The sequence below is a fragment of the Terrapene carolina genome, unplaced genomic scaffold (genome assembly GCF_002925995.2).
Source record: "Terrapene carolina triunguis isolate 2854851 unplaced genomic scaffold, T_m_triunguis-2.0 Scaffold66, whole genome shotgun sequence".
Lineage (NCBI taxonomy): Eukaryota > Metazoa > Chordata > Testudines > Emydidae > Terrapene > Terrapene triunguis.
In genome coordinates, this window is record NW_020664417.1 from 219,855 (window position 1) to 246,258 (window position 26,404).

Here is a 26,404-nt window from a genome sequence, read left to right on the forward strand (position 1 = left end):
TACACGTGGAAATAGGAGGTTTGCATGCATTATTGGGATATACAAATGACAATGCGTAAAAATTATGCAATGCAACTGCCTTCAGCTATATGTTCAAAGTGTATATGTTCAAAATGTGTAGATCAAGCAGAAAAACACTTATATTTACTGTAATCTTGAAAGGATAGCAAATTTGTTAACATATATGCTAATATGCAGCAGCATACGGATTAAGATATTCAGATGCTTGTAATAGATCCCTCAGTGACTTTACAAATTCCATTTTGCTACCAAGCTTGAATTTTGATATGTAGAACATTTGTTCATTATAGGATATTGAGTACAACAAAAATACTGAAATTTTACATTGTTCCTTTCCATTGAAGGTCACCAAAAGGTCATCAGTCAAAATATTTGAACAGTTCAAGTGTTATTATTTGCAAATAAAGAAATGTTTATGGAAAAATACATTATCGTCTTTCCTGAACAAATGGAGTTGGATATGAAATGAAGAAATTAAAATCTGAGGTCACAAGTTCCATTTATCAGATTTTAGCCAACAAAATTTCTATAAATATGTTTATGAGGTAGGTAAAATAGAAAAAAATTCAATGCTGCCAGCTAGGGAGACAAAATATGTGCTCATAGGAGATTGCAGGCAGCAAAAGGAAGTTTTTGATCATGGGCTGGTAAGGAGAATTAGTGCTAAAACATCATAAAGAAAGCAAAACAGCTAATATAACACTTCCTCAGCTTTTTAACAGCACAAGTGACTGTACGTTCTTGTTTCATCCTGCCACTTCCAACCTCCATCATTCATTCTCATCTAATGCTGCATTCTTTCCTTTACCTCCCTTATAGTCACTGTCCCCCACACACACACCCCAAAAAAAAGATTACAGGGTGCCAGAAAGAAAGGAGGAGCTAAGAGGGCTATTATGTTATACATGAACAATGGAATATACCTCACAGGACTCTACATAGATATCTTGCAATGTATTTCTTCTTCAGCAGCCACATGAACATGCAAAAAAAACCATTCACATACAGTCACTTTAGTCCAACAGGAAAGCATGCAAATAAAGGCTTTATCTATAAATATCTTCAGGGAATAATTATGAAAGAAAAGGCCTATGCAGAGTAACTAAGTAGCTTATCAGTCAGAGATAATCCTTTCCAACAACATGCAAAGATGTTGAGACAGGTGAACAAATATTACAATATCTAAACTTCAGCAGGAAGGTACAGTACAAATCAGTATCAAGGGGTGTGTAAGGCCAGGAAGTTGCCACAGTAGTATATTTAAGGTTTTCAGATTAAGACATCCTTCCATATTCTAAACTTCTGTACATGGATTTATAGAAATTCCTCATTAACATAACATTTTGGCATTTACAGATCACAGTGTAAGCGGAGGAACATCTTGCCAGGCAAGAACACTTTCATGGATTTCTTTGACAATTATTTAATGCCAATAAAGTTACGGAATATTTTACCATGACAGTTGAAAATGTTTTGTCAGAGTGTTATTTGTAAAACATTAGAGAGTTGCGGTTGCCACTCCACAGTAATGGTTTGAGACAGTTTCCTTTCTACGCCCAAATTTGACACCCTAACTTTCTCACAAAAACATCCATCCTTTTGGACTGAAAAATTTGTATGCTCAGTTAGTTTTGGGTGAAATTTTGATACCTGTTCAGACTAAAGTATTTTCAAGTTATGGGCCTTAGAACAAATAATTTTTACATTTTAAAAATTGTTCTTAAATGTTTTGCTCCAGTAATACCTCAAAATGGCTCCACCTAAAGACTCCAGAAATCTTTTACACATTAGTACCAATTAAATATATAAGATACAAATTTTCAAAACCACGTAAGTACTTTGGAACTTAAGTCCCAGTTTTAAAAGTGACTTGGGCACTTAGGAGCCTAAGTCTCATTCTGAGTTAGACTCCCGGTGCCCAAGTCACTTTTAAAACTGGGACTTAAGCTCCAAAATCACTTAAGTTGTGAAAACTTTACCCTAATGAGTAGGTTTAATTTTCCCTATAAATCTTTAGTTACCCCATTTCCCCAATCACCATCAATAAACATTATCAATTACACATGGAAGCCTTAGGACCTTTTAATTTCCATGGACTCTGATGTAATACAATGTCTGCAGGTGGAATTTATGGAAATTATCATCTCTGAGCACCAATGCAGCAGGGAAAGGGAGGGGCTAGTGTAACCCACACACCTCCTGGGTGTGGCGTTCTGTCCCATCTAGTGGCACCGAGACCACTTAAAGAGAAAGATAAAATGAGTCTGCTCCACAGCCTTAGCTAACAGCTAGTTGGCTTTTAGCTCCTGTGGTAGAGGCTCATGCACTAAGCTCCAGAGGTCCCAGGTTTGATCCCGCCCGCTGATGACTGGGGTCAGTCGGCATTACACTAGCACACTGTCCGTTATCCTGAACAACTCCTTCAGTCTTACAGAAACATACTACATCCACGTACCACACTTTTTGATACACTTCCAACATGAGCTATGTATTCCCTTGATAGTAGCCCATATTCTACCTAATAATGTACAAATTACGTTCTTACTTTACTGGAACCTTCTTCTCAGCCACAGATCCTCCTTAAAACTCTCCCTTCCAAAGACGACCACTACAATGAGTTCCTTCTTCTTATATACAAGACAGATCAAAGAACTGTTTCTCCCACATTCTCACTATAGTCCAGAAATTACAGTATTTTCACATTTCATCAATACGCTATCTTCAAAAAAAAACATAATTGCTCATCCGCTCTGCTCTCCATACAGAGTACAAACACTAACAAACAAAGACCCAGCTATCCACAGAAGATTCCCACCATGACCCAATGTACTCTACAAACAGTAGCAGTAAACCAGAGTTCTTTATGTAATTCTCCAGGAAAAATACCAAAATGTGACCACATCCAGGAGAAAGAGGAATATTTATTGTTTGTATCCCAATAGTATGTAAAGGGCCCAGTTGAGAATAGGGCACCATTGTGCTCAGTTCTGTATAAATACATAGATAGAGACAGTCTATGTACTGAAGACCTTAGAGAACACAAACAGTAATAGGCACACAACAGAGAAGCAAAATGCAAAAGTGAACATCGTTACTTACATTAATTTTGTTTATTTAACCATTTCCTTCCCATATGTCCAGAATCTCTAGCCAGTCTGCTCTATCAATACAGCCTAAATACATCCTTCTTTCACTTCAGCCATTACATGGTGAGTGATTCAACACCAAAGGAAAAATGGGGTTTACAAAAGTTTGAAAAGAATCTGAAATAGTTAAGATAGGTGTTAATCTACCATGTGGATAATGCACACCAAACCCATGGTACAGAGACAAAGAAAGTTATTCATGGGATCTTAGCTCTGAATTTTCAAACTTTTGTTTTCATTTCCCTCCCCCTCCTCCCCATAAATTCAACCTTATTAATTTCCTGTGTTCCATGTTTTGTCTTTTCATGCAGTTTTTAATAAGGTTAAGGCTAATAAGGTTTTTAGCAGCAGTACCAACAATCAATATATCCTTATATTTTTCCCCTGCATCTTGTAGTAAACATGATACATAAATGAATATCTATTTAGAGTTAATTACCCTTGAAATTACTCTTGTTCCATATGTAAAATTAAATGACATTAATTGAATATATCAAATGTCAATTACAAATGAAAGAAAAATTAATCTGACTTTATCTGTCATACCTCATTCATACACTGTAATTGCCTATGTTGTCACTACATCTTTTTGTTTATTTGTTTAATGCCAACAGACCCCAGTTGTTGGCAAGCAAGATTGAACCGGGGACTTCTGGAGCTTACTGCATAAGACTCTACTGCATGAGCTAGAAGCCAAGTGGCTATTAGCTAATGCTATGAGGCAGACTCATTTTATCTCGCTCTTTAAGTGGTCTCAGTGTCACTAGATGGGACAGAACACCACACCCAGGAGTTGTGTGGGTTACATTTGCACTAACTGAACAGGCAGTTATTTTCTGTAATTCAAACAAGGGACTATTAGTCTAATTAAATATGGATGTAAACATTAAGATTCAGCAAGGTACCTAAGCACATACATAACTTAAGGCATGTAAGTACTCCCGTGGATTACTCACTTTCTATAAGGTACATATATGTACTTTACATATCTTGTTGAATCAGGGCCTAAACTTTTTTAAAACAGGTTTTCACTGATTTGAACCCTGATCCTACAAAGGCATGTGCTTAATTCACTGTAAGTAGCCCCAATGAAATCAATGCTAAATTCAGATTGTGCATAAGACTTTTCAGGATGAGGGGCTTGGACTTTCCAATTCAAAACTAATACACCTCTACCCAATATAACGCTGTCCTCGGGAGCCAAAAAATCTTACCGCGTTATAGGTGAACCGCGTTATAAACCCCCCTGGAGCGCTGCTTTACCGCGCTATATCCAAATTTGTGTTATATTGGGCTGCGTTATATCGGGGTAGAGGTGTACTCTGAAAGAATGAGATGCTCTTTGTGATAGGCAGGTTTGCTATATTATAACTTCTCTAAAGATGGGGAGAAACTTTGTCCTAGTTCTTCACAGAGAAAATCAAACTTTGCATCAGAAATCTTTGTGTAAATTAGTCATCAAATAGACTGGCGGCAGATATTTAAAGATGATAAACCCTGTGGGAAACACAATGACTCAAGGAATTGGAAACAGTAATTCTTTAGTCTCTAGATGACTGGTTCATACAGAGTTCACAGTTTTAGTGAACAAGCATCACTCTCACCTCATAGCACTTTTCTATTATATGTAGCTACGCCTACTTGGTGTGGCATTCTGTGCTGGCTAGGCCAGCTAGAGATGGATGAGCCTACAACAGGCTTGGTTAAGAGAGCTGGGTCTTTTAGCTCACACTATTGCAGCTCATGTATTAAGATCCAGAGATCTCATGATCAATCCCCACTGCCAACGACCCACTGAGGGGCACCAGCATTACAAGCAGTGGCCCTTATGGGGAATTGAACTGGGAAACCTCTGAAGCTCAAGACATGCTTCCCTGGCCAGGGGAAATATGTAAGCTATGCCTACTTGGTGTGGCACTATCCTCCTCTAGGGATGAGTAGGCCTATTGATGAGCCTACTGCAGCCATGGCTAACAGACGAGGGTCTTCTAGCTCAGGCAGGAGAGGCTCAAATATTAAGATCTAGCGATCCCAAGTTCAATCCCTGCTGATGATGATCCACCCAGGAGTTACTGACTACTTTTCCTTCGTTTTCCACCAGCTCTGTTGCTAACACTGATTGAATATTGTCACTTTTAATGTTAACACGCTTTGCTTCACATGCCAAATCTGTAAAAAACAGATTTTAAAATTACAATAATTTTTCAAACAAAATGGAAATATCAATTTCATACTTCCTTAGCTGCCAAGACTAGAGATCAGGATTCTGGGCTCAAAGTTGGGGGGAAGTGCTGGACTCTGTAACACAAGGCCCTATGTGTTTCCCTCGCCGCAGAAGGCAATGTCACAAACACCTAAAACAGAAGGAGTGAAATTTCTGATACACCCTGAATTGATTCTGTCCTCAGTTATTAAAGGTGAAACACAGAACTCTGACATCAGTCCTCGTTGGGAGCAACATTTTTCAATTCACCTTGAAAATTAATACTTTTTAAATCACAAACTTTTTCTGCTTTGCAACTACCTTCTCCTCACTCTCCCATTTAAACATCAGGAAGCTAAAATGAATTACTCTAGGGAAATAACCTCCTATTTCTGATGAAACATCAGAATCAATAATTAAATGAAACACTTGGCCTCAGATTATAATTTCCTTGTCAGAGGGCGTACAAGACAGCCATCTGCCACTGCAGTATCATTGCTTCCTCCATCTGCCCTTGGCACTGTGGTACATTACAGAGCCCAGCAGTCACTGTTCTCTCTTCTCCATAGTTCATTCTGTTGGAGAATGAATGTGAATTAGAAGAATTCAGAGGCAAAATTACTTGCCTTCAAGAATACTTCCAAAACCTGTGAAGTACAGAAGTAGCATTGTAGGAGTTATCTTATAGGTTAAAAGCTATGACCCTGATTCTCCACTGTGGATGGATGTGGTGAAGAACTGCAATTGCGGGGAGCAATTGTGGCTCCACAATCCTTGGCCCTGGCAGAAGAGAGAACAGAAGGGGGCCTATTCTAACTGAGGCTTTGTCTATACTGGAACTTCGTCGGCAAAACTTTTGTCATTCGGGGGTGTTAAAAAACCACACCCCTGAACGACAAAAGTTTTACCGACGAAAAGCGCCTACGTGAACAGCACTTTGTGGGCAGGTGCCCTCTCCTGCCGAGAAAGCTGCTGCCGCTCCTCGGGTTTGAAAGTTTTTTTGTCAGCAGAAGAGCTCTCTCCTGCCGACAAACAGCAGCTTTAGTGCATGCCTTTTAGCAGCACGGCTATAGCAGCATAGGTATGTCGCTAAAAGGTGCCTGGTATAGAAAAAGCCTTAGACCAGTGGAAGATAAGACACAGTGGGCCTCTGCTTCAACATGGCACCTTCCCTGCTCACATCTCTCTTTTCTCCCAAAGTGCCCCCTCCCTCCCTTACGTAGTGGGTTTGGCAGACAGCTAGCATAAAAAGCAGCTGCTCAGAAAAAAATTAACGTAAGTGACTTCTATGCTAAAAGCCTGATGCAAATACCACTGAGTCTTTCCACTGAATTCAGGGATCTTTGAATCAGACACTAAAAGCTGGAAAATACAGCTATCCCAACACAACGCCAGTGTAATACTAAAAACAATTAAATAAGAAAGTATATTTCAAGGAGTATGCCAAACAGACTCTCAAACAAACAGTGACAAATCAGTAAAGCTATTGGAATTACAATCATTTACTATCAGAGGGGTAGCTGTGTTAGTCTGAATCTGTAAAAAGCAACCGAGGGTCCTGTGGCACCTTTAAGACTAACAGAAGTATTGGAGCATAAGCTTTCGTGGGTGAATGCCCACTTCATCAGACGCAAGGCTTATGCTCCAATACTTCTGTTAGTCTTAAAGGTGCCACAGGAACCTCAATCATTTACTAGTACATGAATGGGAGGCAAGATATGGGACAAGGTGCAACAGGAAGAGACCATACTTGAAACAGGCTGAACAACCACCACTTTGAATTACTAACCAATCAATTGAGATGCTTGGCAGTACAAGAAAATATGACATATTCCTACTAAGTGGCAGCACTCTCTGGTTTTCTAACTACCGGTTCTGCAATAAACAAACAAGGGTCATTGGACTAGAATTTCCAGATTTGTCTTGGCTCTGTGTTACACCAAAGAGTAAACATTTCCCTCCCCCCCTCCCCCAAGGTCACCTATAAAGGTGACCTTTTCTTCCAGTTCTTTTTAAACACTGAAAATATCTTGACTTTCATTGTCGTTAAAGGGCTCTTTGGAAAATTAGCAATCCAGTGATATTAGGGTATCACAAGAGACTGAAACCAGAGCAAGTAAGAGGGGAAAGGCTTTTTAGTTAAACTATTTAAAAGCGTGGGCCTGATCTTCAGCTGGTAAAAACTGGCACTCCCCCATTGACTATATATGCCATCTGAGAATCTGGCTCTCTTTTTTGTTTTTGTTGATATCTATTTAATTCAAACTGCTGACTTGGGAGAACTACTTTTTTGTGAAAGATACATTCCAACACTCTCTCAATGGCTATAAAATTTCCCATCCCAATTATACAGTTCTCCAAGGAGCCATCCCAATAAAATAGAGATGACAAGGCTTAATACTCCAGTTACACATAGAGTAAAACAAAAAACAAGCAAGGAATGAAACAAAACAAAAAAAACCCCCTACTTTTAAGCCTTCTTTGCATAGTCAAAAAGTATTTCACTTCTAAAATACTTTTTTGCCCTTCTGTGGTAACCTTTTTCAAGTCTCCAAAGTCAACACTGAAGGGAGAACATTACTACCACTCAAAGCAATTTTGAGAATTTGATGACAGCTTTGACACATCCCTCTTTCCTGAGCAGCCTTTCACTTTTAAAAAAGTAAAGCATAGTCACTTATGAAAGCTTCAAGTGGGCCAGCAATGCTCATCACTCAGCAATTCATCACACAACACCGATTTGCCTAATTAAAGTCATGCTGGAGTAAGTGATGGACCGTTTTGTTCAGATTTCCATAGAAAATCTCATCAGAACATGAAAAACCTTCCTACATTGATAAGTTACAATGTACAACAACAAAAAGCCTTTATAAATGCACTATTAGCAATAGATAACTTTCAAGATTAGAAAGACAGAAAGAATGACTTGATTCTGCCTTTTGATTTGTATTCATTTGGTTTCAAGATTGACTTAACTCCTTATCACTACAAACCCATAATCAGTAGAGCAGGGATTGGCAACCTTTGGCACGCGGCTCATCAGGGTAAGCACCCTGGCGGGCCGGGCCGGTTTGTTTACCTCCGCGTCTGCAGGTTCGGCGGATCGCGGCTCCCACTGGCTGCCGTTCACCGTCCCAGGCCAATGGGAACTGCGGGAAGCGGCGTGGGCTGAGGGATGTGCTGGCCGCTGCTTCCCGCCGCCCCCATTGGCCTGGAGCGGCGAACCACGGCCAATGGGAGCCGTGATCAGCTGAACCTGCAGACGCGGCAGGTAAACAAACCAGCCTGGCCCGCCATGGTGATTACCCTGGCGAACCGCATGCCAAAGGTTGCCGATCCCTGCAGTAGAGTCTATCAATTTTTTTAATAAAACAATTTCCCACTAGTTACGGTGTTAGAACTGCAGGATACGGGGTGTTACATAAAAGAAAACCTTTTACTGTAAAGTTTACAAAGAACTATTTAGATTTTTATCCTCCTTCCCAACTGCCATGGAACATTCCTTCATGGTGACCTATATCTATACTGGGACCCTCTTTTCTATAATGGGACACCCCCCCTTTCAATCTTCCTGGGATCTAACAAGTACCTCACTTTCCATTTATCACCATGGGAGGGATTGGGTGGTCAAGACCCCATCCCCAGGTTGAGAACTACATTCTATACTATATCAAGTTTGAATGACTGACAAATTAAAATTAACCTGTCACATTTCAGATTTAATTCACAAGAGTCTGGACTCTGTGTAGGAATATGACCAATACATAATAGGGGATGGATGCATGTAACATGAATGAAAAGTGACCAGTTTGGAAAACAGTGTCACATGTTGAAAATGTGTGTATAATATTGGAGCTGAGCTGATTCTGAGACAGCCAAAAATCTGGATAGAATAAAAAATGTAGCAATTTCAAATTCAGTTAAGCATTTGTGGATTCAGACAAGAAAACTGTACAACTTGTGTTAGTGTATCTAGTAAAGAGACAGTTTCAAGAATGTAGATATCATGGTGATTTATGTGAGAAGATAACTTAGAGCCAAAATTCTGATGTATCAGAAAAGGCTTACTCAGACCATAAGCAATCATTTTTATCTTGTGACGGAGTTTTAAAGGTGTGCTGGGGAACAGGGAACGTGACATCAGTCTTAACACAGAAACCAGGATTGTCAATTCCAAAGGCATCTTCTATAAATGTACCTAAGTGACAGAGTTAAGATGGAGACTGGCCCCAAACTGAGAGGGTGTGTTCTAGCTCACCATGAATCATGGAAGGATTCTGCATGGGAACAACTTGGACTTCCAAATAAGTCTCTAGGAAAGGGGGTATGGCGTTAAGGTTGTCCATATTCTCCTGTAACATTATCAAAGGTCACTAAATCTGAAGGTCCAGACTAGCTGTGCACACAGAAACACTAAATCAGCCAACTAACTAATTTTAAGCATCTAAGTAATTCCAATTATTTCAGTTACTCGTGCTTAAAGTGAGGCATATATCTAAAAACCTTCCTAAATCAGGGCCCAAGGCCCAGATTTTAAAATAAATTTCGTCATTGCTGTAACATCTAACTGATTTAGGAGCATAAAATCTCATTTTCAAAAGTGATTTAGGCAAATCAATGGAATTTAGGTTCCAAAGTGCCTAAATCACTTTTAAAAATGAAATTTGTGCTCCTAAACAAGTAAGGCATTGCAACGCTGAGTGCATCAATGCCTAAATACTTTTAAAATTTTTGTACTCTAGGGTCTAGGTCATCTCTATATTGGAAGGGGATTTGGGGATAAACAGAAAGAGCTTAAGAATCAAGCTGTTGTGTACAGTTTCTTACGATAATTTCAACCTTAATGCTCCCTTTGTGGCTTTTACATCAAGAAAAAAGATTATAACTGCCCAATTAAGAAGATGAAAACTATTAACATAAAAACCAAAAGAAAAGGCATCAAATACAAATGCTTACATTGTGTTTTTATCAATGTAGAGTGGCATTTTGGAAGCAGATCAGAAGTGCTCAGCATTTACCTAACATCCCACTCATGAGTTTTATACTGCAGTCCATCACAGAAGTATCTGAGTACCTTCTACATAAAATCAATAGTGAAATCATTAGTGGATGTCACAGATTCTTTAGTACGCCTACCTTTTTGAGGGTAAAAGCTCTGCTTGAGGTAGGTTTTTAATTTTAAAATAATTTTAATTACTTTTTTGCCTGATTGGTTAGCACTGGATGGGTAGAAGGAGGTGTCAATGTTGTGTGTTTCATTCTTACGGTGGAAATAAAAATGTGTATCATAACAATATTTCTACAAAGAAATAAAAGAAATGCAAAATCAATGGGACATTTAGATGTTCATCAACTCTAAAAAATAGGCCACACATTTTTATGCTTAACTTTAGGCATTTAAAGTTGAAAATTTTAGTAAAGTTTTATAATGGAACCTGGCTGAAATCTGAGCTTTATAGCTAAACCATGGCTTCATAATCTTGTTTATGTAAGCTGTATAATCACATATTCCCTACCTGGCAACTAGTTAATTGGAGTAATATATTGAAGTTTATTCTTTATATTTAGGTCTATTGGCTGAAGACACAGAAAGTAGTGTTAGTAGGCAATATTCTATCACTTTACCATATATGTCTTACAACTGGTGAATCCAGTTTTGATATTTAAGTCTGATAGTAACAGAATATAGTGTGGCATTATTGTATAATTATATTTAATACTAAGGGAGCCGTGCTACTTTTGAATTAAAGTGTTGACTTATTTTATATCTTCCTTTTCTATTTCAAAACAGGGAACAAGCTATTTTCAGATGTTTCTATACAATAGCTAGGATAATGTTCTCTAACATCCCTGCACAAATTATCTACATATCTGAATTGCTCTGTGAAGGGGCATTCTCTCTACAACGATTGATGACTTAAGAATTTATTGGAGAGAATGGAAGTCTATTTTCTAAAATCTGGTGTGCGTGGGGTGGGGGGGGGAACTCATTTTTTCCAGTATTGTATTAATATTCACCATATTAAGAGCAAAAAAGTTTTACATAAATGATTGTATTTTCCCCACCAGCAGAAGAGAAGCTTCTAAACATTATCAGAAAACAATCAATCTAAATGTCCTACATGAAAACCAGACAGCATGAAATTGCAGCTATAAATGCATACCTCCCATATGTAAGTGTTTTTCCCCTGACAACTTCTAAGTTAAATAAATTGCAAAATGTTATATTGCACAGGAATTGGTTTTCTGTTGAACATATAGTCATTTAACATTTAAAATACTTATCCATGTAAGTTGTATTCTAAATCATGATCCCAGATAGATGCATGATCCCAGGCTTCAGTATACATTTATTTACTTCCTGAATCTGTTCCATTCACTATCCAATGCAAACCAAGGCCTGGACTCACAAACACTTACACATGTGTAACTTTATGCATATTAGTAGTCCCACTGAACTTTTCACATGCTTAGTTGTTGACCTATACCAGGACTTCCAGGCTGATAACATTCCATTTTAGAAAAGAAACAGCAAAGGAAAAAGTTCTTGACTTAGCATAGCCTGTTTCAATAAACTTTTGAACATAAGCAGCTAAACAGGTAAACTTGTAAAAGCTATGTGCACTATATAAAAAAAATGCAAAAAGACAGTATAGTTGTAATATCCTCAAATCCAAAAGACAACCATTATGTTTCCATGATGAAATGATTCCTTGTCTTTTCATGAATAAGGTGTCCTACAAACAGTCAAAACAACATTTATTGAAGGGTGTTTTCTCCACTGAAATTTACTCAAGGCTTAAGGTATGTAATCTCTTGAGAAGCCTTTCTAGAAAAGGCAGAAAGCAAATCATCATATGCTGCTGTCAAAGCTAGGTATCAATCACAAAAGTTCAATGGTACCTTAGTTGCCTTGCAGCAAATCAAGGCAATCTACACTACAGTACAAAATCTTCACTGCAATGCAGTACCACAGTAACCAAGAACTTCTCAGTGATACATTACATTTTGGTTTAGAGTACTGATAAAAATAAGATTGCTTCTTACATTGAAGGATTTGAATAAAGTCAGTCAAAAGAACAAACTAATTAAAGACACCAAACTCAGAGCGACATCCAGTAAAAAACATTCCTGTAAGAAATCTCCCAAACCACAGAATATATAAGCACTGGTGTGAGGTTTGATATGCAATACAAATAACTCATAGGCCTCCCTTGCCTAATTAAATCACAAACCCATCTCCTGAAGAGGTTAAAATGTAAATGAAAGCTTAGGCTTGGCAAATCCCATCAGATTGTCAAATATGGATATTATATAGGTACTCCATCTGTTCCTGCAGCTATATGAATATGCAACGTGACTGACTCTGCAGCACCTGCATTCACGTGGCGGAATATTACAAGTAAGCAGTTTCTAATTATAATTAAATCAGGAAAAAAAGTTTTGAAAGCATCTAAAACAGATTTCTTGCTACAAATTGTTTGCTTATGAACTCCATACACTGACAGTTCACATTTCCCACACTTTAAGTTTTGGGATGGAATAATTTTACAGTGTACGTGTGCTGTGCTTATCAATTACATCAAATGGAGTGATTTTTGAGAGCTAATTTCAATATAGTCTACATCTTGGTCATAGTTAACATTTGTCTGAAAATAAATTTCCAATGCACCCTAACATTTTTGTTTTTGGATCAAAGCTAGATAGATAGATAGCACAGTAATGCTAGCTGGTAATTTTAACCTGACTTTTGCCTACAGCTGTAACACGACAGATAGATGATGGATATGAACATGGAAACAAAACAGAGAAAAAACAATGTTACAAAAAAGGGAAAGGATTATCAGCTTCCTATCTTGGTAAACAAAGCACTTGGGTGGAGATTTCTGCCAAATACAAAACAGATGTACTGTTGTATGGACAGATCTCTAATGAGCTGAGCAGGCCTTCACATTCAGAGAGCCTTCTATCCCTTCAAAATAATGACAAGGTAATTTCTAATCCTAATGCTGAGTTTTTTTTCCTAGTCTGATTTTAGTTGTAATTCTAACCACATTCTCTAATTTTCCTTTAAAGGAAAGAGAAAATGAGTTTGAAGTTATTTTAATGTTTGCCACTAGCCAAAAACTGGCTGAACAGATGAAAAAACATTTTTTTTAAAAATTAGGACACTAAAGATCACAGCTGTGCAGGCACTAGCTTTTCTGCTCCGGAGACCCAAGTTCTAAGCTAAACTCAGACAACAGGTGGAAAAACAAGCTTTGTCACCTCATTTTTCTTATAAAAAACCACCACTGAACAATTCACCATGTTTGGCAGTTTCCACTCAAGAGAGCCCAAGACTGGAATAACAGAAGCATTACAAGTCAAGGCAAAGCTGCATGGAGGAAATATGCACAGGCCTTAACTATACTTGGCAGGAGCCAGCGATTTCAGCCAGTATCACTTTCGCGAGCACCAAATTCACTCAAATGTTAAATACGTTGCACTGGAGCTGACAACTCCTTTAGTAACTTCCAATCAAATATAACATGAAATAGCAGAGTTACAAGTCTCATATGAAGAGGAAGACAACGCTACTGAACCTCAAACATAGGAGAATGGACGGGCAGCACTATAATGGAAAAAAAAAAACAGTTGAAGAGTGGGTGGGACTACAGTAAAAAAAAAAAACAAAAAAACCCAAAACCTTCTCACAAAAGGCAACATCTGCTCAGGCTGGTATTACATAAATAAAGGCTCTGGTGCACAAAACATTTCAAGTAATACTCAGATTAGAGTGAGAGGAACAGATATTATATATATTTACACACACACACACAAAAACACTTACAAGAATAAACAGACAGATTGGATTTATGTGGCTCTCCAATATGAAGCAGATGTTCCATTCAATTTCAAGGCACAATTAATTTAAAATAAACAGTTAAACAAAAGGGCTATCACCTTCAACATGGGGTATGTATTGTACGTTTCCCTCCTCCAATAAAGTTAGGAAGTGGTTATGCTTTTCTATAATACTTTACCATCCTTAAATTGTCCTTACAAAGAATCCCACAAATGCTAGGTAACTGCATATGAAGAAGGATGTAGGGCCCTGATGAAATAAAACCCAGAGGTACCAGTAAGATCCACTCAGATACCCTATCCTACATATCTGAGGGTGCTCAAATGAAGGTAGGTAAATGAATACATTATTTTGCTTATGTTTGCCTGTGCAAATAAAATATTTGGTTTACATTTTTTTAATCTGTCAGAATCACCAGGCTGTCAAAGCAGGTGTTTTTAGGTTACAAGAAGAGGTTATGTTTTCACCGTGCCCTTCAAGTCACAGTGTGTCAGAAAAGCAGCTGATGTGGGAAAGACTTGGAATAATAAGGGTGAAATAAGAGTAGTAAGAATGGATGCTTCATGCCAATCGTGATTGGGAAAGAGTAATGTACAATACCTCTTATCTGCATACCTAATAACTCTTATTGCCTCATTAGAATATTGCTTTCATTTTTCATTTTCAATAAACTTGTTCATTTTAAAACCTAATCAGATGGACAACGAACAAGAATTCACTCCAACCCTAGCAATCTATGTAACATAAGCATCTGCCTAATTTTAAATTAACAGGACAACTCACATGTTAAAGACAGGCAATGTATTTAAGAACCTTACTGAACTGGGACCTCAAATCACAATAGGCATAAAATACTGTACATTCTTGTGTATACTAAATAACAGAATAAAATAAACATACAATAAAATGGCAAATGTTTAATATTGTTCTTGTGCCCTTATTTTCACATTTTAAGACAATAATTAATGTATTACAGTACATCATATTCATATGAACATATGTGTAAACACACACAAGTAATACTTTAGGTACACAGAACATATTAGAGGGGTTTACAGCCTTCATATAAAAAATAATAAAAACAAGGAAAAGAGATTTAAAAAAAGTAACAGGGAGAACACCAAGAGGCTGTGGAAGAGCAAGGAACATTGTTGCTTTGATTCCTGGTTTTCGGAATACTACTAAAAGATTACTAACTAACGGCCCCATTCTGAAAATAGTTACTATTGAATATCTCTCTTTATTCCTGCTTGTAGCCCTACTAAAGTCTGTGTGTGGGGGGAGGGGGTAGCAACTGTGAACAGGACTGGTCACTTAATTTTTTCCCCTCTCTTAAAAGTGTTTTGTTTTGCTTTAAGATTAGCTTTTGCTTTGAAATTTGATTTGAATTTAAGCAAAATACATTCAGTGAACAAATTCTCTACGAAAACAGAGGATAGGAAAAATATATTTATGTTCCAAAATCAACATGGAGATTTAGAAACTGTACAATATGGGGAATTCAAGATGAAGACCTCAGTGCCTAGCTCTCTTCCCTCTTATGTTGAGTGAATCTGAACAGGGCTGGCTCCAGGGTTTTGGCTGCCCCAAGCAGCCAAAAAAAAAAAAAAAGCCACGATCGCGATCTGCAGCGGCAATTCGGCGGAAGGTCCTTCGCTCCGAGCGGGAGTGAGGGACCGTCCGCCGAATTGCCGCCGAACAGCTGGACCTGCCGCCCCTCTCCGGAGTGGCCGCCCCAAGCACCTGCTTGCCAAGCTGGTGCCTGGAGCCGGCCCTGAATCTGAAATAACTCCAGTGAAGTAACTGGCGTTACTTTGGCATAAAACCAGCTAAGTGAGAGGCCCATAGTCTACAGGGAGAGGAGGGAAAGAAAGAACAAGTCACCCTTGAATAACCCCCTCTGGCTGACTCTTTAGTGGAAGGAACCTACTCATCAGAAGATGGGTCAGAGGCCCAATTCAAAACCTAGGAGGTAATGGAATACAATGAGAAAACAGGGGGAGATCCCAGACAATGTTCCTTCTCTCCCCAAAAAGTTCTTCAAATTTTTAGGCACATTTAATGATTTCATAAACTGGAATGGAAAAATGAGCATTTCCCCCAGTCTTTTATCTACCATATCTTACGTGCATCACTGAATGACTTTCAAAATATAATTCTATGATATTTTCCCCCAGGACCTTATACATTTGGGGTTTAATCCTGTATCCACTACAGCCAGGGCAAAGCTCCTGCTGAGGTCAATGTTGCAGACCCTTTAGAAGCAATGGTTTCAAAATACCATTTCTAAACCACGGTGAAAGTTGTACATGCCCTAGGGCACCTATATGTTTAATCACATTTCCCTGGCCTGCAAGAAGAAAGTTAATTCCAATATTATTAAATTTTTTCCCCGCAGGGAAATTTTTTTCAGCTGATGTGTGGATATATTTTCCTTTTCCAGTATATATCTCCTAATACAAACTGAAATGTCAATGTAACAGCAACAAGCTGTGGCCATACACAGAACAAAAAAAAATGATTTCATATTTTTTATGTCCATCACTGTATGGACTTTAAAACAAACAAACAAACTATTCTTTCCTGAACACATCAGCACTCACAATGAACAGGAGAAATAAATTCTTTGCAAAAGGAAAGGAAAATTGGCTTCACAGAAATTATATGAAATTTGCTATGGATAATTTATCTACCAGTTGCCAGGAACACCCCAGTCAAATCTAGTTTTATACGTTAAAGAAATTACTACCACCCAAAATTAGTGACAGTGAATTCAGGATTTATGAGGCAATCTCAATGATGTCTGAAAAGTTCTTAAAATAATTAGTTATTTGGTAAAAACAAACTAACAAAAGAGCAGTTAAACAACACAAAAACCTCCAAAACCCAAACAGGGCACTTTTCAGTGAAGCACATGCAAGTGTCTCTTGAAATTGACCCTGTATACTAAAATCTCTTCAATCACATGGTAAGTACTTGGTGATGGGACTGTACAAACACACTTTCCACATTCACAAGCTTTCTGAACTCACTGATATTTTAAACATTTGGAGAAGGGGGAAAAAATAGCACCAATTTACCTGAAGAACTGAATATTTGCAAATAAATATGAAAAAAAACATTCACACTGAATTTATAAATCACAGCGGACACAGGACTCCTATATTAACTAGTACAATATGAGGCTGTAATTAAACTAAGAATCAGACAGAAAATAGTGAGTGACTAGGAAAAGGCCAATCAAGTGTAACCGATTATCGTTTCCTGTCATCCTAAAGGAAATACTGAAAAGGCAAAACATTTAATACATGAAAGAAAATATGTTACCAATCAACATATAATTAACATGAGAAACAGACCTCCACAAGAATTTACTAAAGCAAATGTCTTAGAGCCCAATTCTGTGGTCCTTGCACATATAAAACGGACATTTGCTTCACTGAGGATTACAAGATCAGTCCCTGAGGGGTTTTTTGTTTGTTTGATTGATTATAGACAACAATATGAATAAGAATACCATCCAGTTATGCTAAAATTACAAAGACAGAAGTCTACATTTTATTAATTCTTGTGCTTCAGGGTTACACTGATCACCTGCTGGGGTCAGAATGAAATTTTCCCTATGGTATATAGTACTGCACTGTTGGGTGCATTATTGCAGTTTTTTGGATTCCTGCAAAGCATACAGCATTGCTAGAGACAAGATACGTGACTAAATGGACCACTAGTCTGTAGTGGCATGGTAATTTTTCTCCCTTTGCCATAAAAACCTATGCTGAAAAATACCACCTTATATGGTTCACATTTCCATTTATCTCTCTAAAGCATTTTAAACAACTTTATGGTTTGTGAAATGTTCCACATGGATAGATTTATAGATGGAAATACTCTAGCCGCACAGCAAAATTCCTCACAGTCTCCCAACAAAATGTTGTTCCAAAAGGGTGAGAGTGCCTCTTCAGCCTCCATGCCCATCACAGGTAGTTGTAAGAATCTGCAATTGGTGTGGTCACCTGTGGCACTTCCTTACACATGGGGACCCTTCAGTGGGTAAACTACAGGAAATATCAGTGAAGCACTACTCTCATAAAATAGAAAGATACTGAGAGGAGTGGAGGGGGGCCAACTGAGAAGACAATAAGTAACCAGCAGAAACCTCCAAGGATCTGATCCAAAACCCTAAGAAACTAACTGCAAGTCTCTCACTGATGTTAGTAGACTTTGGATCTGGTGACGGGTATGGAAAGAATGGAACTGATAACTCCTACGGGTTCCTGTGTCTGCCCTACAAATATGTATGCTTGCCACAGATATTTGCTCATCTTTTTGCTGCAATGACCAAAGGGTGGGGTATTTTTTGCAATATGGACAAAGGCACACTAGGAACTGGACAGTATCACTGAGTGATCATCAGAAGGCAAGTACATTTGGTCACTACAGATCTGGTGCAAGTTCACATGAGTGAAATGACTGCATACAATGAACAATCCGCTGAGCACATTGATTTCTGTTCCTTTTCAATCCAATCAGAGAGAGTATGTCAAAAGTACAACGGTTGCCAAAATCTTTCATATTTTCTTATTGTCCGTGCAACACATACATTGTAATTGGAGATTAAGACCTCGATCCCGCAATGGGATCTGCGTAGGGTTAAAGCCACAATTCTTTCAAAAAAGAAGAGGTTCAAAGATAAAAATAAGTGCTATTAAATTTTGTCTTTTTTTTTTTTTAAAGTTTGATGCATAATAGGGCAAGAGTGAATAAAATAATATTTTAGAATAGCAAACTTTATTCATCCTAACTATATACCCACAAAGAAGACAGCCTCTGCAAATAACAAAACCAAGATTTAATAAAAAGTAATAGAATATATATAAGATGAAGCCTAGTACAATGCAAAAGCAGCACAGATATACTGGTTTTTGCTACTACTTTTCTGTAGTATGCCAGCTCTTCCACTTTCTTTCAGGGGTCTACTTTCCTGCAGTATATTCATGCTCCTAGTTTATTTATAATGTGTTCTTCTGATACAAATGACCAACTGTTAATTTAATACAGATTCATATTGTTAGAAAATAATCTCTTCATTCTTCATTAAAGTTTAATAATTTACAAAAACTACAATTTGCATATGAAGCTTGACATTATTTTTAAATGAAAAGTGGAACTTTTGTATGTTCCTACTGAAATATTAGTTAACACAAAAATTGTTCACAAAAGGTGCTTCTACAATGAAAGGTTATACTTCTATTATTATTTAAGAACAACAAATCAACAGAGAACCATGAAACTGATGAAATTTCTAACTGTTATCAATATTATAGCAAACCATGCATTTAAAATCAAATTCTTTATTTAAAAAAAAATTGAACTTTAAACAATAGTATTTTTTCTTTTGCAATTTGGATTAGTTTGGTATGTGACCACATTCCAAATATATGTAATTTGTCACAAATTTAAAACACAAACTTAATTTTGAAAATAAGAGCAGTAGAAATGCAAAGTGTTGTGCAAAAGACCCCCAAACAAGTGAAAAAGAACATGCAGCACTTTAAACACAAGAGTGTTTTGAAACTCCTTTGTAAAGATTTAATTATGCAGGGAAACTATGAAGAAAGTGCAAATCCACAGACAACTTTGTATGACCAGATCAATATTTCACATTGGGAGGACTATGAATCTAAGTGTTCAAATATAGTCAAAGAAAACGTAGGTGGGAAAGAGCTGTTTGACTAGGCAACACTAACTGAAACCCATAACTAAGAATATTAATACTGTTTTAAATAAACTTAGTAAAATATAATCAAAGTCTTGATTTTTCCATATCATTTGTTAAAATACCTCTTCTTCAATGTTTCAAGCAAAAGTCTTATTGAACACTATGTGAATTTAGTGAACTACACCAAAGAGAACCAGTCACCATACATGACATTCACCTCAACACAGAGTACCTTGTATGTACAGTAACTCCTCACTTAACGTTGTAGTTATGTTCCTAAAAAATGCGACTTTATGCAAAATGATGTTAAGCGAATCCAATTTCCCCATAAGAATTAAAGTAAATAGGGGGATTAGGTACACAGCAATGAATAATTGTGAAGCTTGGTTGAGGTGGTGGAGTAAGAGTGGAATATTTCCCAGGGAATGCCTTGCTGCTAAATGATGAGCCAGCATTCAGCTGAGCCCTCAAGGGTTAATAGGCTGTTGTTAATGTAGCCTCACACTCTGCAAGGCAGCATGGACTGAGGCAGGAGGGAGGAAACACAATAGATGCAGGGCAGTAACTGCAAACACTTCCCTGAAAAAACTGAACATGATGAGCAGCCCACGCTATCCAGCTGGAGCGCACCACTCCCTCCTCCTGACAGCACATGCACGGCTGCGCAGGTGCTGACTTTCCAAAGTACTGCGGGGTGCGTGCATGAGTGAGAGAGAGAGAGAGAGAGAGAGACGTGCATTGCCCCTTTAAGTACGCTGACACCACTTCAAGTACATTGCCCTTTTAAGCAGATCAGCCAGTTCAGACAGGAAGCAACAGCTTCCAGCCAGCTCCCTCCTTTCTGTCCCTCTCCTCCGCTTTGTGGAGAGGGGGTACAGAGTGCGGGGGGGGGGGAAACAGGGGGACATCCTGATATCAGCACCCCTCTGTCCCCCTCCCCCAGCAAGCAGGAAGCTCCCGGGAGCAGCTCCAAGGCTGAGGGCGGACAGGAGCAGCACAGCAGTGTGGGAAGAGACAGCTGAACTACTGCTGGGCAGCTGCCGCGCCACATACCTTACAGGGAATTTAGGGGAGCTGATGGGGGAGAGGGCTGCTGGCCCTACCTGGTTCTAATCCCCTTCTAGAGAATCCTGCAAGCAGTGGACAAAGCAGGAGCTGCCAAACGACGTTATAAGGGAGCATTGCACAACTTTAAACGAGCTTGTTCCCTAATAGATCAGCAACGTAACAACAAAACAACGTTAACCGGGACAACATTAAGTGAGGAGTTACTGTACCCTGTGCACCGGGATGAAGTTCCCTTTATGAACTGCCCATTAGAATTAAACAATAGCATACTCTATGATTTCATACACCAGTGAATTATCGTATGAACCCATGAAAATCAACGGCTCCATTTCACAATGAAAAACATGTCAAGATGTGAAAAGAATTAAATAATGGTGTGATTTCAAATAGTATCTAAACTACAATCTGTAAATCCATTATCAGTTATCCATATTAAAATGTATCACAGTTTGATGCTATGCAACGTATAGCTTCTATATCATAATAAATATCTGAATACAGAGAAATTGGAAGCATGCTTTTAATAGACTACAAATAGTTAGGGTCACAAGAACATATTTTTCTAACCTGATGCATGCTTGATGATTACTGTTTCATATCTGGAGCTATTTAGCTAACAAAATACCTCAGTACACTGAGTCTGTGTAGTTATTATACGTATACTGTGTGTATGTGTAGATATATACACACACAATACAAAGCAATTTCTTAGGTATGTTAATACCCTCACTATATGGACCATATCACTGCAATAGAAATGAAAGCAAAACTTCCTACTAGCAATTTTTGAAGAGTTCTGTAAAATCTAGCTCTGTGAAAGTTGCCTAATCAATGACCAAACTATTTGTGCAAATTTGTACAGGCAGAGCTGGACAGTTAGCATTCCCTACCCCTATAATACTCACTTAAATCCACTGACAATATATCATGTATTCACACATGTATATGTAAGGAAAATGACATGCCCACAATTTATTATTCAGATTTAAAGTTTAAATCCACAAAAGTAAGGGAACTCAGAGTTGAATTCTTGGGTACCGTGAATGCAGAAATCCAAGATCTGTGCATGATGTTACACTGCATACTGTGCTCTCAATTTCCTTGGTGAAATTCCACTTAAATTAAAAGAATACACCAAAGATGAATTTGGTCCTGTATGTGCTGCAATGTCTAGAGAAAATGGTGTAAGAAAAAGTAAATGCTTCTATTTTGCACGTCCTGTGCTACTTTTAGGAGTTTAAGGCAGACTCTTTAAAATTTACTTTAATAAATGTTATAGTTTCTTCACTGTAACACACATATTTAAAATCATAATATATATGTGATACATTCAAACCATAATTCATTAACAATCCAGTGTTGAGTCCATTACTGTCTCTCGTGTCAAGAGGGACTTAAATTTTTAAACATTTATCTGTTTTAAATGTCAATATTTTGGCTATTTTTCTTTTAAATATCCAAACTAACAGATCAACATTATCAACTGACAGAGAAAAAATAATTTAAAATCAAAATGTATTTTTAAGTTTAAAAAAAAGTTCTCAAATCACAAACTTCCATTTACTTTCCTCACCCCTCCATTAAAAAAATAAACCACATCCTAAAAACGAACAGACTCATTAGAAATATGGTTACACAAAACTAAAAGAAGAGAAAAAATAAATCTCTCACACATTAAGAGCCTGAAGTCTAAGAGTTAGTGAAAAGTAAACTTTTATAGCCCTGTTACTGAGCTGAAAATAAGATTATATAATGCAAAATGTTGAATGATCCCCAGCTGTTAGAGAAGCATTAAAAGTTACAGCTATGCCACCATATATTAGAAGAATTCTTTTATATATTTATTAAATGAATTAATGAAATCAGAGTGCTGCTTGTATACAACGCTTCCCTTGTATAAAATATAGACCAAGCCACAAAGGCAGGTTTACACACTGACATGGTTTGTTTACACATTTCCATGCTCATCACAATACCATAAATTCACATGAAAGTAAAGATAATGTCAACAGAGAATAATCCTTAATCCCTAACATCCTCGTACAAGCACGTTAGTGTGGATTTATCAGACAATAAGTATAAGGCCTATTTTCAGCAGTCCTAACACACAGTAAATATATAGTTTCTTTAATGTAGTGTAAGCACACAACCAGTGAATATCTATATATAGATATAGATACAGCTGTCAAATATATACCACATAAGGAAAATACAAATAAAAGGAGAAGAAAATATGTGCATGATAGAAATAACAGTACAAATGCTTCACTTAAACATCACTATTTGGTACATAAATAGTTACTTTATAAAATGTCTACCCTATTATACTACATTTTCCTTTGAAAAACTGTATGTGCAGCAGATCAAATTTTTTTCTAAAGGCGTTCACTGTTAAATATGGCTTGATTAATTATGTTCATATTTAAATATAATGGAAGAATGTGATTCAATTAAGATTTGACCTATTTTTTCTTAATAAAAATTAGAGTGAGAGCATTTTCTCAAAAAATAATAAAATAAAATGACATTCCAGGCTGTTATTCAAACTCTCTCTCAGAGCTGAAAAGCAGATTTGCATCTTCAAAAAAATGCTGTAGAATTTGTACATCTTTCCTTTTAGCATGGTAGAGCAGTAATCTCATATCTAAGCATTGTCAGTCAGTAAAAGATTACTTAACAACATGGAAAAACTAACCAGTATTTTAGGAAAATGGAAAATATACGGAGAAAAAAATAAAATATCTACTCAATGTGTAAATGCTTAGATATAATACTATTATAAGCACAAAAAGGGCGGGGGGAGCAATAGAGAGAGAGAGAGACACTGAAAATATTGGGTTGAAAAATACCCACCTCGAGCAGACAGCTTTTTGGTGTTGATAATTTTGGCAGCATACTCTTGTCCTGTAGGAATTTTCACACATCTTCTCACCACTGAGAACGCCCCCCTGAAAACCAATAACCAGACAAACATCAATACAAGGGCTGTAATACTGAATAATGGTTCTAATAATTTGAGTGTTTTAACTGATTTGATTGAAACACATAATGTCAATACAGGAGACAGGAAAATGAGCACAAAATGGCAATCATTACTCATTTTATAGACTATAACAGTAAACTGGATTTAAAATACAAGTGAGCACAAGTCACATCATTAAACAGTTTAAATATATGTACACTGTAAATTATAAGTGATGGTATTTACACACCGGAAACGTGCACATTTTTACAGTTCCCTGACTCAAAAGCCTCAAATGCTCTGTGACTATCTTACAAGCAGCAAAAAAGTGTGAAAAACGAAACAAAATCTGTGTAAAAAATTCACCTCCAGCTCTGTCAACATGGCGATTGTATTTAATTAAATTTAAACACTGAGCCCATTTGTGTGACAAGGAAGTAGATCTTAATAAATACTGCGCTACACGGTGACATTCCTACTCCTTGCAGAAAAGGAGCATTTGAATTAGATTCCTGTTTACGACATATTCTCCATGTTTTTAATACCAAATGGTAGCCCCACAAGCCTTTTCAAGTTATTTACATAACGAAATGACACAGCAATGAACTCACAAATTTAAAAAAAATCAAAGAGAAACTGGAGACTGGGCAATAGTTAATTTCAGGTCTGAACAATACACTGCCATCAAGCTTCTTTGTAAACAGTGGATCTATGAGCGTTTGGGTGTATTTTCGAGTGTCAAATAAACCGCACAGCTTTTCTGATCGTGGTCATGAAAAATACAAAAGCACACCCTGCTCTGGGCAGAGCTTTCTTGTCTACATCGGGTTTCTCCTACAGCCTGGCGAGAATGGTGGCTATAAATCCTGAAGAGAATGATAGATACAGTGTGATATTAAGATCGAGAACAACAATCTTTCATAAATAACAAGAGGAGGGAAGGGGAGGGGGCAAGCTACATTCACGCAGGGTCGCCCTTACTCCCTATTAAAAGTGCTGGATGCAAAATATACTGTATGCCCAGCTGAACTTTCTGCATCAATAAACGTGGCACCTAATTGTATCAAGTATCAAACAGACAAGCATGCAAAGCAGAGAAGCAGCTGCGTCTAAAAAATATGAATTTATCATCTAGATACGTGCATAGAGCTGAATCCTCCTCCCTCCCCCATGACAGCTCCAACTGCAGAGATCAGCAATGCACTAAGTATCCTTTGCAAAGGATCTGAGGCAACAACCAGCCTGATTCCCCCCCCCCTTCATTTTACACCCAAACAAAAGCCACCTCTTTGCCCAGCCTTGACGTGTCAAACCACCTCCCCTGCCCCCAACCGAAATCCCCCTCCCCTCCGCTCTGGGACCCCCTCCCCCTTTCCCCGCACAGTGTGCAGCGGCCGGCAGGTCTCTTACTTTCCAAGCTCCTCGAAGAGCTGGTACTCGTCGGTGAATCTGGTGCAGGTAGTGGTTGAAGCCATCATGAGTCCAGGCTGCTCCTGCCGGGGCCTCGGAGAAGAGGGGCTGGGAGGAGCGGGGACGGAAAGGAGGCGAGACGGGAGAGAAGACGCGCTTCTCCTCCTCCGGGCGAGTCGGTGTCACCCTCGCTGGCTTCTTTACTTTCTTACCGGATGGTTTGATGGGGCTGGTCGGGAGGGGTGGGGAGCTCCACGCCTCTCCGCGAGCTACCTTCCTTCGCGCAGCTTCTCCCTCTCTCCGCCCCGCGGCTTTCGGTTGGTTTAAATGTAAACCCCACTGGTCAGTGCACAGGGGGAAACTGACAGCAAAAGGGAAACCAAAACCAGCCGGGAGAGCGGGAAGGCGAGCGGCAGCAAAGCCAGCCGTGACTAAGAATGATACAGCTGGGTGGGTGGATGGAGGAGGAGAGAACTGGAACCCAGCCGCAGCAGCCCCAGTCCACTCCGCCTCTGCTCCGCGCCGGGGCTGAGCGCCGGCCCTGACCGCAGCCGGGCTGTGGGGGGCTCTGCGGCTCCTCAGGCCGCCGCTACTGACAGCAGCAGCGCAGAGCTGAGGAGGAAGGGGGCAGACCGAGTTGAAGAAGTAGCTGGGGGGTCTTTCTCCTCCTGCGGCAGCTGCCTCTCCCTTCTCCCTCCCTCTCTCTGTAGCACAGCTCCCTCTAGCGGCGGCCTCACACGCACGGGGGAAAGCGGGCACTCGGGTGACTTTCCACGGAAGACAGTCTCTGCAGCCGCCTCCTTGCTCAGGCGGGCGGGTGGCCGCGGCACCCCCCCTTCCTGCCTCTCGCTTTTTTTTCTTTTTTTGGCAGGGCTCCCACCGTGGGAGCCGGGCACGTTTTGTGCACAAGCAGCGGGGAGATGGATGAATTTCTCATTGAAACAGCAACGCTCCCCTCCCCGCGGCAGAGGCTGGGCGTGAGCCGAAGCCAGGAGAGCGAGAAGGGGAGGGGGCAGTTCTGCTTTGT

The 26,404-nt window shown here is 38.7% G+C and overlaps 1 protein-coding gene across 1 annotated transcript in view; it reads right to left on the minus strand.

Annotated features, from left to right (window-relative positions):
* CAMK2D (calcium/calmodulin dependent protein kinase II delta) overlaps positions 1–26,082 on the minus strand; it is a gene marked incomplete at its 3' end in the record, with an annotated part of 242,535 nt that extends 216,453 nt beyond the window's left edge. The window contains exons 1-2 of the mRNA XM_029910700.1: positions 25,378–26,082; positions 23,859–23,953 (exon numbers count right to left, since the gene is read on the minus strand). Coding sequence (XP_029766560.1) covers positions 23,859–23,953; positions 25,378–25,445 — 163 coding nt within the window. The remainder of the gene's footprint in view (positions 1–23,858; positions 23,954–25,377) is intronic.
* Positions 26,083–26,404: the final 322 nt, after the last annotated feature.